We start from the raw sequence: 13,295 nt of genomic DNA on the forward strand, positions 1-13,295 counted from the left end.
GCAATCGTGTAAAAGTGTAACAATCGAAATTGTAATTAAATCTTGATTAATTGCAAAGCCCTAGCGTCCTCCCTAAGCTTTTGATAATCCACTGCCTAAAAAGCACTGCTGATACAGTATCTCGCTGATTAGGGGAGCGCTTGGTACGGATGGACAATTCACAACACTTTTATAGAGGTCTAAACAACTGGGTTTAAGTTCACTGCAGAGTGCAAAACATATTACCTAAAAAAAACGCTGCGTTTGCAAATTGCGATCATTCAAATTGCAATTTCAGTTGGATAGCGATATATCTTGTGGCGCCACTGGCATCCCTCTGCGAGCTGTGATCAGGAGTGTGGGCAAGAGCAGAGCGCTGAGATTTATGATGGCTCCTTTAGAGAATATGGTGGCGTTTACTCCCTGACGATTCTCATGTTCTGTAGCAGTGCTCTGAGCAGTCTCTATAAGTGGCCAACTAGAGAAAGGTCTGCAAAGGTCCCGCTGTAAATGTCTGTGAAAAATGTCACAGATAAGGGCGGTCGACAGAGGAAAGGGATGGAGTGTGGTTTCGCGGAGGGATGGAAGGAAGACGCTGTAGGCCTGCTGAGATGGCAATGGCACCCTCTGGGAAATGAAGATGTATTTAAAATGCATCCGGGCGGAATAAAAAGAAAAACACGGGGGATAATCAAGAAGAAAGAGATTGGAAAATGAGGGCAGCTAAACTCAAACCTGTATATGACCTATGAAGCAAATCCAAATAGCTGTTTAAAAAAATGTGGGGATGTCAATACAAAACAACAGATCGAACGGCAACTCGGGCTGGGTGATATTGACAAAATATCTCAATGCTTTTGGGGACTTTCTCGATAACAATGATGAAGCCATGTTATTGCAAACCATTAGAATTATGCAGAAATGTGCAGCCGAACAAATTTGCATTGCTTTGTCGCTCAAAAAGATAATTGTCTTGAATAAACAAACAATAGAACAGGAAAAAAAAATGGGGGGCAATTTGACAAAAAATCTCAATGGTCGACTATAGTTGTTAGATAACATTTGCAGCACATTTGTGTCAGCGTTATTAACTTGAACAATCCGTGATTATCAGCACTTCTTACCCTCATGTCCTATTGTTATCGAAGTGCGGTAAATAACACCGTCCCTCGATTTCACTCCCAACACCCATCTGTTTGTCAAAGCATCAAATGTGTCCCCCATCACTGTAACAAGTGAGGTTGACAACAGCTGTGTGCGGCCTGAGAATAGCTCTGCTCCATGTCAGGCCTCGAACGCACAGAGCACAGTCGGGGGGCCGAGATGTGCCACGTGGAACATTAAGAAGTGATGTATTGATTTGACAACGGCAGGGGCACATGCTCAGGTCCCAGGTGTCCGAGGGGGCTACAGTTATTCTCGGATAGAAGCATATGTCACATCAGAAACCCCCCGCCCGCTCTCAACCCTGATGTAATAAAAGCTATAATAGTAGCTCATAAAAGTGTTTTTGAGAGGGAACTGCAGCGTGACTATTGGAAAAGATGGCAAGAAAGTCTATTGGTGTCATTGGATCTAAAAAGATATGCCTTGTGTAAGAATTTTGCTCTACAAATAAACTTGCCATATGCTACAAACAAAGTTAAACATGAAATAAACACATCATGAACACACAAGATTAATTGTTCAGTGCAGGCCCTACAGATGAGGCATAAAGTGAATGAATGTAACATATACTGCTGCTAGTATACTGTTGTTACAAAGTGCTTATGTACGCCCACAGTCACGAACGAGGTCTCTGTCTTGGTCTGGCAAACTCGCACACGCCGCCATATATAGGTCCATTCTTGCAGCTCTATTTTTGAAAGCGTGCTATAAAGCCACTGGACTTTCTGAAAAATGCGCAAGTGATTGGAGGTTGCTCTTATCTTCACAGTTTACAATGGGGGCAAAAGCTATTGTCGAGACACGCTGTCTTACAGAGCCGTTAACAGGCTAAGTATACACCTACATACTTTCATTGATGAAAAATGATCCGCGACTATTAGATTTCCCCATAAAGTCCGACACCACTTCTTTAGGCTGACTGTCAATAATAGCCTCTGAAGGGCAACATCTATTTTAACAGCAGTTCTGTGTACCGTTGTGCAAGCCTGTGGGGCTGCACCAATGATTGCAATTGAATCGAAACCACTGTCAAATCATATAGACTGCAATGATTTAGGTAATATACGGCTCTCTGAAAACAACTAAATAATGAGTCTCCATTGGGACTCAAAGGGGGTCATTTAGAATGCTACGTGAGTAATAAATGCATAAATAACTCTGCTGCTGATCCACTTTTGCACGTGCTACTCGCTTTGCACATGAGCAAATGCTTTGTAAAATAATATAACCCCCAAATGGGTTTCTTGGCACCGACCTTCAACTTAGCATGACACATGGCGACCCAAATACATATAATTCAAAGCAATACTAAGTAACTGGTTTACCTTAATAAATCCTTTCCGTAGGCCCTCTGGGAGTAATACAAGTGTTAATGGGAGGATTGGGGGGGTCTTTCATCTCCCCCTGGTGTCTCTGGCCAGAAAACCACAATTGCAACTTCACTGCCAACAGGTTGGAGGCCCCAATCCACAGTAATAGAATCATGAAGAAGAAGCTAACAGGCTAATAGGCAAAGCTAACTGCGGGCTAGCGCCACTTTAAACAGTATTTACAGCCAAGTTTGAGTGAAAAAAAATATTTCCATTGTGTCATTGGATGTACAATATCCCTCTCTCCCTTCGCCTTTTCTGTCAGCGTAGTATTTACTCTCACAGACAATTAATAAGTAAAAAAATCGCAACTTGATACAACACCTGCAGTTGCACTTATGGCCTCTAGGGGCAAGAGTTACTTAGTACTGCTTTAATACGAGCGATCGATGTCGCCAGATGTTTTGGTGAATGGTTGGCAACAGCTGATGCATCCAGGTCCCCCTGATGTGACGACATCGCGATCGCTCGTATCCAGCTAATAATATAAGACAAGATAAGATAAGATGGTACTTTATTGAGGAGAGAGGGAGGTCACAACACATTGCATTGCATGGTAACGTAATGAAAAAACAGGCCCCTGACCAATTGACACCCACCTGAAGGCCCACTTTCAAGAGAACAAATACACTGCCTCATTTAAAAAAAGGTCACACGCTTTAATATTTCATTGGACCGCCTTTAGCTTTGATTACAGCAAGCATTCACTGTGGCATTGTTACAATAAGCGTCCGTAATGAATACTTTTTCACCAAGATCTTGTATTGATGATGGGAGAGTGCGACCACTGTGCAAAGCCTTCTCCAGCACATCCCAAACATTCTCAATGGGGTTAAAATCTGGACTCTGTTGTGGCCAATCCATAGCCTGGCATCCAGACTAATCTCCGATGTTTATTAATTAATAAACAGGAGACTAGTCTGGCGACCCTGTCGTAGAAAAGCTACTGCTTGAGGCGGGACTAATGTGGGACAACCGAAGCGCATAGCAGCCAATGAGAACATAGCGGATGTGACGACAGAAACAGTCACAAGAAATTTGTAGTCATTCGGACATTAATAATGGCGCTCCCTGCCACACGGAGTTCAGTAAATGACTTCTGTCAGCACACACTACACGACTTTTATGCCCGATTTCGCTCTTCTCGAGTCGCGTCTAGTCGAAGGCAGTCACACAGAGTCGGGTCGTGTTGTTTGGGCGACTGTTCAAATCGTGTAGTGTGGGCGGTAGAAAGACGTGACTAGACTTCAGTCGTAGGAAATCAAATATGTTTGATTTTTAAGCCCGATTATGGACGCACGGGAGAAACGTGGGTGATTTTACCCCGAATGTGAATGACAGAGTGATATAAAGACAGAAAAACACCGCCGCGCCTCCTTATTTCACTTCTCTGTTAAACCAGCGGCACAAACAACTCATTTCATGGCCACAGCCCCACACACGAAACAGCACAACTTTATATCACCAAAAGTTCACGACAGCCACCTTTTCCAGCTACATTTCAACCACGAACAGAGTTTAGCGGCACTTACTGTGTTTGGAGACGAACTGTTTAGCTTCACCTCCCCGCTTTCTCCTCCGTCTCCTCCGTTATCTCCTCCATCCTGAGATTGACGCCCGTCTCCTTTTCTTATTAAATCCACTGAAATACGTCCCGCTTCTTCCTCTCGCCAACTTTTATCTCCATGTGACAGAACTATAGCCAAGTTGAAGCTTCGTAGTAGCAGTAAGCTAGCGCTGCGGTGTTGTGACATTGTTGACACCGTTGACCAATCGGTACCCGCACACGTTATCCCACGCTCACAAACACAGACCTATTTTTGCGGATTTGGGGTCAGTTTTGGAAGCCGTAGAGAGGACAGACAGTGTTATAAAACATCAGCTGTTTGTCAGAATCGTGTAGTGTGTTCGCTCTTACGATTCTCAGTCGCTAAGTGTGAACCCCAGACGTTCGAAAATCGCACTGAATCCAGTCGTGTAGTGTGGACCCCCCATTCTATATAAAATCGTTTACGACTGGAATAGTCGTGTAGTGTGTGCTGACCTTAATGTCAGAAAAACTTAAGAATACAAGCATACCGGAGCATAACGTGAAGTCGTTGTGTTGAAAAACTACAAAACAAAGGCGCAACAACGTGACGCCCGTTCAGGGAGCTGCTCTGATTGGTCGGTAGGCTCCATATCGCTGCGTCACTTCCTTTGAAAGCGCGCAATGGAGCGTTGCCAGACCCTCTTCTGTAAAGAAGCGGGGTCTGGTTGGCGAGACTAGCCAATCCATGTGTGACAATGATGTCTCATGCTCCCTGAACCACTCTTTCACAATGTGAGCCTGATGAATCCTGGCATTGTCATCTTGGAATATGCCCGTGCCATTAGAGAAGAAGAAATCCATTGATGGAATAACCGGGTCATTCAGGATGTGCATCTGATCTCACTCTTTGGGCTCAGAGTGTTGCTGAACATAGACCTGACCAACTACAGCAACCACACATCAGAACAGTTTGTTAACTCCAGGAGGCGGTGTAAATTCTGAAGTGCATGTCATTCTTTTCTTTTCAGCCTGCAGGTTTTATTTGGCACGGCAGCTCAGAGAGACATCCAGTAAACTGTCGGAGCTGGGACCAAAGCCACGACACTGGGAATAGAACACCGTGCAGCAGCCTTAACCACTGGACATGTTCAAAATATGCACTTCAAGCCAATCTTGTGCAGCCCAGACTTGTTTTTGTTACATTAAAATGTGTTTGTGACAAGTCAGTTTCAATGTAAACTGATTTGTTTCATTGCAAACATTGTGGCGTGTTCTGTTCATCTTGATTGCACAAACTGTACATAACAAATTACTGTGGCAGTGAAATTATCAATAATCAATGGTAGAAATCAGTGACGGCTTCCCCCACAGCACATATTTAAAGTGCTGCGCGGGGCTGGTCATTACGTGTGCATTCTCATCCATCTTCCTTTTGCGCTCTCCCCTTTCATCCTCACTATTTCGTTCCATTTCTCACAACAAACCGACGGGCTTCTTTCCACCTCAATTATCTAAGTGAGGGCTCGAACTGTCTGGTGCAACTCCGGTATGAGTTGGAGTTGCACCAAAAAAACTAGATAAAACAGAGGATCTGGCAGAGTGCGTCTGGAAGCTGGATTTTTGATCATACTGTCTGAAAGAGTCAGACAGGCAGACGTTTAAAATGCTATTTTTCATCAACTGCCTGAGAAGATATCTTAATGAGCATCCATTTATCAATAAAGCAAGGCTAGGGCGCGCACTTATGGCTTCAATTTGCACCTGTCCATCAATCCCTATCGACAGAGCCTGACTCTAGCCGTGGGAAATGCACCAGTAGTAGCTTAAGAACTGAAAGGTCCTATAACATGCCTAGTTATACAATTGCTTTAGACACCTTAGTATTCTGTGTTTCATAATAGGGCTGTGCAATTTATCGAAATTCGATTACAATTTTGATTATTACACTAAACGATTACAAAATTAGCATAATAATTTTTTTTACAAAGCGCTGGGATTATTTTCCCTTCGCATTTCACGTGCCATGGCTCATGCTTTGGCCTGACATAAAAACAAACAGCGCTGTGTGATGATGTCATCAAGCCGCGCTGCTCAGTTTACTTGCGCAGGTGTGCGAGCTGGCCAGCAGGGGGCAGGTGTGAAACAGAGACCTCCCCTTAATCGAGGCAAACTTGAAATCATTTGTACTTTTATCACTGTTCAGAAAACAGAAAATATTCAGCATAGTTTTTTGTTTTTTTTTATCAATAAATGTATAAACAAAATAAAGACTTTTTTTTTAAAGGCAACAAATAATTGTTTGAATAATCGTGATTTCAATTATGACTAAAATAATTGTGATTATTATTATTTTTTCAATAATCAAGCAGCCCTATTTCATAAGGTTAAAAAATGTGCATGTATGGCTCAATCATAACTTCTGTGCATAGAAAACATCTCAACTATGAATGGTTGATGGTTGACAGAAAGCTAAACAATATCAGTCAGCTACTGGCAAAAAAAATGCTCTGAAGTGGACGCATTTTGACATGTGAATGTCTGTCTAGAGTTTGAAAACACAGAGGAGCACCACCTCATGACGTCAGCAGATGGAAGAATGTTTTTGTTTTTTGTTTGTTTGTTTGTTTGCAGCAGACTATGAGGAAAGCTCAAACATTAGTCCGATCAACCAGACTACCCGAATTTTCGGACTAAACCTGTATAAAGATTTTTTTTTATGTTACATAATAGGCTGCTCTAGGCGATAAACCTCAGCTCCCATGCTGTTGCAAGCGCCATCAGCTCACTGCAAATACAAGACTTTTCTCTTTGTGCACCGTCAAATATTCCAAGAGAACAGTGGCCTACAGGTACATTTACTTTTATTTAAGTGTGTTAGGAACTTAAACGTTTATAAATTAGATTATAATTTAAGCCCGCGTGTGTTCAGTCAAACTGAAACGCTGCCTGCACAGCGGGAGTGTGGCCGTGTTTAGAGCCGCCCTCCTCGGCCTGTCTGCGCACAGGGCCTCGGGAGTTTCTTGGGAGCTGGGTCCATGGTGAATTGCTCGAGGCTGGCTTTTGATTAATTTAGCCTGCGGTTCGCTTTGTCCCTCCATACAGTTTCAGTGGTGAGAGAATCAATCGCATTTATTTTACACCTGAAGCTACGATACACGTTACACCGTGGACAGAGGTAGACACAGACAGGGATGGGGTTGGCCGCCTGTCTGAGTAATTGTGCAGATGAGTGGAGTACACGTCCGAAAGGAACTGTGTGGCACCTGCAGCTCTCCATCTCTATTTCCACATGCACAACTTTATGTTTAGATTTGGAGCTGTTATTGCCTCTCTCTCAAGTCGGAGTTCCTTCATTAGAAATAGCCATAAATTACCATAAATATCTATAAATTAGCTGCAAATCGAGTGAAAAAGGTAGCGCCTTATGATCCGGAAAATACGCTAATCTTTTCTGTTCTGTCCAAAGACAAATATTCGTTCACAAAAGCGTGCCTAACAAGTAGATTAGCCAGTCAGAGAAACGCATGGTCCATTGTATTTAGGCCTGTCACAATAACACATTTTGAAGTTTGATACATTGAGGCAGGAAAATATCGCGATAAACGATAATATTGACTCTAAAGATTCAAGATACTTTCAAATCAGTGACAGTAAACCTACATTCTAAAAGTGCATAATCATATTCTATAATACCACACAAGCCGCAATAAACATGATATATAATGTCACCCACTTTCCTTCAAATAAAAACAAGCACCTCAGATTACGCGGGTAAAAAAGTAAAATCACACAGAAGACTGAGGAACAATGCAATGGGTAAAACACTAAATGCAGTTAGGGTGAGGGGAGAGATCTGAAGTTCTGAATAATACGGTGTTATTACATCTTGTGGAAATCTTTGGCTATGAGTGAGATTCTAGACCAGGGATCTCCAACCAGTAGCTCTCCAGCTCTTTCTTGGTAGCTTGCCAAAGGCTTTCTACATTTCTACACAAGCTTGATAAGTCACATTTAAGATTTATTTTGTTGTTGTTGTGTGAACATTTTTGACTGAATCTGCAAACGAGGTTGAATAAGGTAAAGTATAAGGACATTCAAGTATTTTTGTTAGAATACCTTAGCTTCTAACACCTCAGTCGCTAGTTACACAAGTCTGGCAGGCAAAAGCAGCTCTCTGACGGTTTTGTTCTGTATAAGTAGCTCGCCAGGTAAAAAAGGTTGGAGACCCCTGTTCTAGACACATTTAGATAAGTTGGAGTGGCTGGCTCAGCAGGCTATTACAACATGGTTAAAGCTCATAAAATGAGGCGTTTTTGTTAGATGTTCTCTTCTTCTGAACAGCCTTTTATGTCTGGCCCAATAACCGCTGTTCTTCACACACTCCTCCACTCAGACGCCCACTGCATGAGCACAGGAGTGGAGGGAGCGAGGAAGCAAAGGGACATCAACAAAACGGATGCGAGATAGAGAGATAGAAAGATAAACAGCAGGAAACAAGCTAGGGAGGATTTAATTTATAAAATAGTGCTCCAAAACAATTTTATGAAGTAATAAGCGCAGGGCTGGAGTGTACTACAAAGGGAAAATGGAGGCACACCTTTTTTTTTTTAACTAATAGGCAACCTGTTACTCCCCCACTGCACATGACTAGCGATCCACAAACAGTGAAGTAATGTTTGGAGTTTATTAGCGAAGGAAAGGCAAACCTCTCTTCTGGGCACAACAAAATAATGGAGGAAATACTATTTTTATCCGTCTATACCAATGGCCGCTGGTTGCACTGCTTTACGACCACGACGCTGGGGGCCGGCATTGTCCGCCATTGCTGTAGTACCTCCATATATGGGCAGCAAAACAAGCTAGTTTTCCATCAGAAAGCCTTGCACTTTACACACATTTTAGGCAACTAAAATCCTAAAACTAAAAGCCTGCTTTCTTATGGTACATTATAGAAATCTCGTATGCTAATGGCCAGACTTTGATTGACAGGCCGTTAGCATGAGAGCTAATGGCGCGGGTGCGACTATGACCGAACTACACGTCACGCGAGGGCCGAGTCTACAGTGAAGATCCCGCCCCTTATGCCCTTTTAAGGTACATGCTCCGTCACAGCTGGGTAGGAGTGAGCAAACAGTCTATTATTTATTATGTCTCTGGTCTATACTAACAACTCTTTTCAAACTATATCCAAAATTTACCCTGACCAGGGATGACGAAATCTACAAGTATGGCGAGTCTGAATAATCAGCTTGGTTTGTGTTAAGCCAGGGTTTACTTCAAATCTCATGTACCATATCATTAAAACCCTTAACAATTGGTTTCTAAAACAAAATCAAGATCTATCAACATGAAATTTTGAAATGTGCAAACATAAACATTTATCTTTCTATACCACTAATTCTTTTCTCACACTTTCTACCGCTTACCCTGACCTTATCCCAATTAAAAGCTAATTAAACTCGTCACCCTAAGTCCAGTCAAAAAGTGCGGTTTCAATCTGTTGCCCTCGAGTTACCGCAAGTCCATTTTAAGGCCCCATAAATATGTAAAACACAAACACATACACAACCCAAATAAACAGACAATCGAAGCCAGAGGCCAATATAGCTTATTACACCCCCCATTACACAGACAAATGAGATCCCGGCCTCCCACGGATAATATGCCCCCCATGTCCTCTACATCATTGTATTACATCACCCAGAAGCAGCAACTGACATGGATGGTCATTAGAAGACACTAGCCTCCAAATGTAGTCTGGTGTGGCTCTCACTAGACGTTCCAAAGCAATCATGAATGCAGCTATTAACTTGTCAAACACAGCAACTTCCACATACAATAATTACATAAGGAAAATGCTGTGCCAGTGCAACTCACTTCAGCTATAGAAAACCCGGGGGTATAATGAGAAAGATGTTTCCGGGGAAGAAAACACCAACTTAGGAATGCACTATATTGTTGAAAGAAGTCCTCTGTGTCACTGCTAGTTCATATGTATCTGGAGAAAGGCTAAAATACTCATATCGATCAATATTGATGTTCCATTGATTCATTCCTATTACTCCTACTAAATGTTACACTAATGACTAAGAGACAATTTTCTAATACCACTGCACAAGTCTAAACGTGGCTTTGGACACAGCAAGTCATTGCTAAAGTTAGCTAAAGAGGCAGGAGCATCAATTTACACAGCACTGAATAAATGAACACAGTCAGAATGTGGTTTTTCATTAGAAACTCACAGTGTGGAAAATGCTCCCTTCAAACACTGGCTGCCATTAATTGAGTGTTCACTTCATTGTAAGCCTGAAAGCTCAGAATTACTCTGTCAGATTGAAATATAAATTAGTGCCAAGGTGTTGAGTCAAGAGCCCCTGTAATTGACCCTCCTCCTCACCTTTGTGTACACGCCCCACGACAGCTCCGTCTCTATCACCATGACGACGATGCCAAACATCCCGAAGATAAGGGCATAGTCACTGAGCCTCTTCCTCTTCTCAAACAGTGCTCTGCGGTGGCCCAGTTTGTAGCCAATGTTTTGGTTTTTGCGTTTTGATGCCTTGGAGGTGCTGCCCCTGGGCCCTGAGCTCACACTCCCCATTCCTTGCCGGCTGCCCCGCCCGGGTTGGGCCCGCCTGCTCTCCACCAAGGCATGGTTCTGATGGTAAATTGACATCTGGTTGGACGTGGAATCGGAAATGTCATAGCCAGCTCTGAGGTATGGCGAGTCTTCTTTGGATGAAATCACAATCTCTGGGGGGCTCTGAAGTGGTGGCTGATGGGTCGTGGAAGTGTGAGGGGTGTCTCTCTGTCTGTCCTGGGCCGCTGCTCCGGCAACAGCAGAAACTCCGCCCTCCTTTGTCTCACTACTGCTGTCTGACTCGATCAGGTTCCTGCGGGAGGCGCTAAGCCGACTCAGTGGCTTCATGACCCCACCTGTGTACTTACAGGAGCTCATGGCAATCTCAGTGAAGGGGTTACTGTCCCGCCGGTGTACCAGGGGACTGGCCTGTCTGTGTTTGGAGCCCCTCTCTCTGTCCCGCTCGCGTTCCCTGTCCCGCTCACGCTCCATGGAGGGCGAGTGGGACGAGTAGTACAGGGCGTTGTAAACAGGTGAGTTATCTCCGCTCAGACTGTGTTGGGAGCCCAGGCAGGAGGACAGCGGGGTGCTGGTGGGGTGCAGTGCATTGGGGATGGGTGGGGGCAGTGGCTGAGCTCCAGAGGACAGCGGGAGCTTGGGAAGCGATGATGGGGGTAAACTGGGCGTGGCAGGGGATGGGGACGGGGTGCTGCCATTTAGGCGGTCCAGACTTGAACCACCCATGTGGTTGGAGTGGTTTGATCCCGGTTGGTTGCCAGCGCTGGCAGGATGGGGAAGAGTGCCCAGTGGAAGGAGGAAGCGCTGGTCCTCATCCTCACTGCCTCCCAACAAGGCCAGGCTGAGTGAGGGAGGAGGCTCCATAGTTCTTTCACCTGTCTGCACAACAACAAGAAACCAGGATCAGTGTGAGCAAAGGAGACCGAGACAACACAAAGTACAGTATCGAAGATAATATGTAAAACCTACAGGCCTATGAAAACAAAGAGGAAATAGAGAGAGATAAAACAATGACTTTAACAAAGACACACTACATAATGCGAGGTCATTATTAAAGAATATGCTTCCCTTGTGTCATATCTGACTACTCTGAGCCTTCACTGCCCTTGTACTGTTCCCCGTATCCTCTGTTCCTCTTACATCCCACTCTGCTCCCAGCCATCCATGCCATAAAATGTCATCTGTGTTACACTGTTGTTAGCCACGGGGCTGGTGCAAATCCCTCTGGCTCATGCAAATAAGATCAGGCACACAGACTAGGGCAAAAAAAAAAAAAAAAAACATCACCCACTTCTGCGAGCAGGAGCTATACCATGACTTTGGCTGTGCATTGAACCACAACTTGTCATAATATCAGTGATCCAAAACCATAACCTACTTTCAGTATGATATAACAGACACTTTCCCCCTCCTCCCTGTAACGTACCTCTTTTCTCACAGCCCCTGTCCCCAGGTTAGTTGTCATCAGTCACTGGCAGCTTGGAAAAACAGCACTTTTTCTTTTTCGTGTTGACATCTTCCCCTCCGTGGTTGCCTCCTCTCGCGCAGACCCTCCACAGGTTTCGGTGTGTGCCTCGGATGTGCGCGTCTCTCCGCTCCCTACAGATGTTACCGCCGTCGCTCTGACAGACTGTGAACGCAATCTCTGGATTTCTCTCTCCAAAATTGGAATCAATCGACCGTTCCCATTTCGATCCGCTCAGTGACGATCTACATTACTACAATAAAGAAAAGGAATAATCCATGATGCGTGGATTAAATCGACCCAACCTGTCAACCTGTGGCGAAATCAAATTAATATGTGGCAACATGAAGCAGCCATGGGAAGAAAAAAAAAGGGTGGAAAGGCGAAGATGGAGACTTAACGCAAATAAGTCTATGGTTTAAGTCTCCAACGAGTTCCAGGCAATTTCCAGCTCACTGTCTCTCCAGATCCCCCTCTCTCTCACTCTCTCCGCCAACTTCTCTGCCTCTTTCTCCGCCTCTAACATCGCCGCGCGCTTTCATTGGACACTAGCGCGAGTGGGAAAAAAGCGCGTAAAACAGGTGGAGACCCTTAAAAAACGAAAACTTCAAAGGTAACAACCAATATTTAAGCTCGATTTACATAAAAGTTCATAGTTTTGTATGTGCTGGACAGAAAGCAAATGTATCTAAACGCTAGGCAAAAAAAAAACTATAAGCTAAACTGCTTTTATGGCACCTGTTACAGATGACTTTAATGTCAACAGAATCTCCGACTCACATATGCTCAACATACGCGCGATTCCGTGTTGTGAACCTTCGGAACGACATGATAATATGCTTTATTAGGTTTTAGCGCCAATCCCGCAGCATATGGTGAAGAGGTGGAAGTGCCAAGACACGCGGCGTCTGCGGGAACAGGAAGTAGCTGGTGATATTTTGGAAGGTGCCAAAGAGCCGCTCCAGGTAGAGTGATTTTTCTAATAGGCCCCTGTTGTCTTATTTAAGTCTGACATCTATGTTCTTTTCCTTGGTCCACCATCTCAATGAAAGCATGCTTTATTTTAAATATGCTTGGGAAGAGGGTTGAATTGAAAATCAAACTTTTTATAGCCTTCATTTGTTTATACCAGGGGGAGGGAGAGTCATTTATGCTCCCAAGTACCTCGAGGATCCTGTTAATGAA

The 13,295-nt window shown here is 44.0% G+C and overlaps 1 protein-coding gene across 1 annotated transcript in view; it reads right to left on the reverse strand.

Moving 5' to 3' along the window:
- kcnn3 (potassium intermediate/small conductance calcium-activated channel, subfamily N, member 3) overlaps positions 1 to 12,605 on the reverse strand; it is an 84,767-nt gene extending 72,162 nt beyond the window's left edge. Inside the window, exons 1-2 of the mRNA XM_079560929.1 lie at positions 12,072 to 12,605; positions 10,445 to 11,524 (exon numbers count right to left, since the gene is read on the reverse strand). Coding sequence (XP_079417055.1) covers positions 10,445 to 11,524; positions 12,072 to 12,110 — 1,119 coding nt within the window. The 5' untranslated portion in view covers positions 12,111 to 12,605. The remainder of the gene's footprint in view (positions 1 to 10,444; positions 11,525 to 12,071) is intronic.
- Positions 12,606 to 13,295: the final 690 nt, after the last annotated feature.

The sequence above is a fragment of the Gobius niger genome (assembly GCF_951799975.1).
Source record: "Gobius niger genome assembly, chromosome: 8".
Classification (NCBI taxonomy): domain Eukaryota; kingdom Metazoa; phylum Chordata; class Actinopteri; order Gobiiformes; family Gobiidae; genus Gobius; species Gobius niger.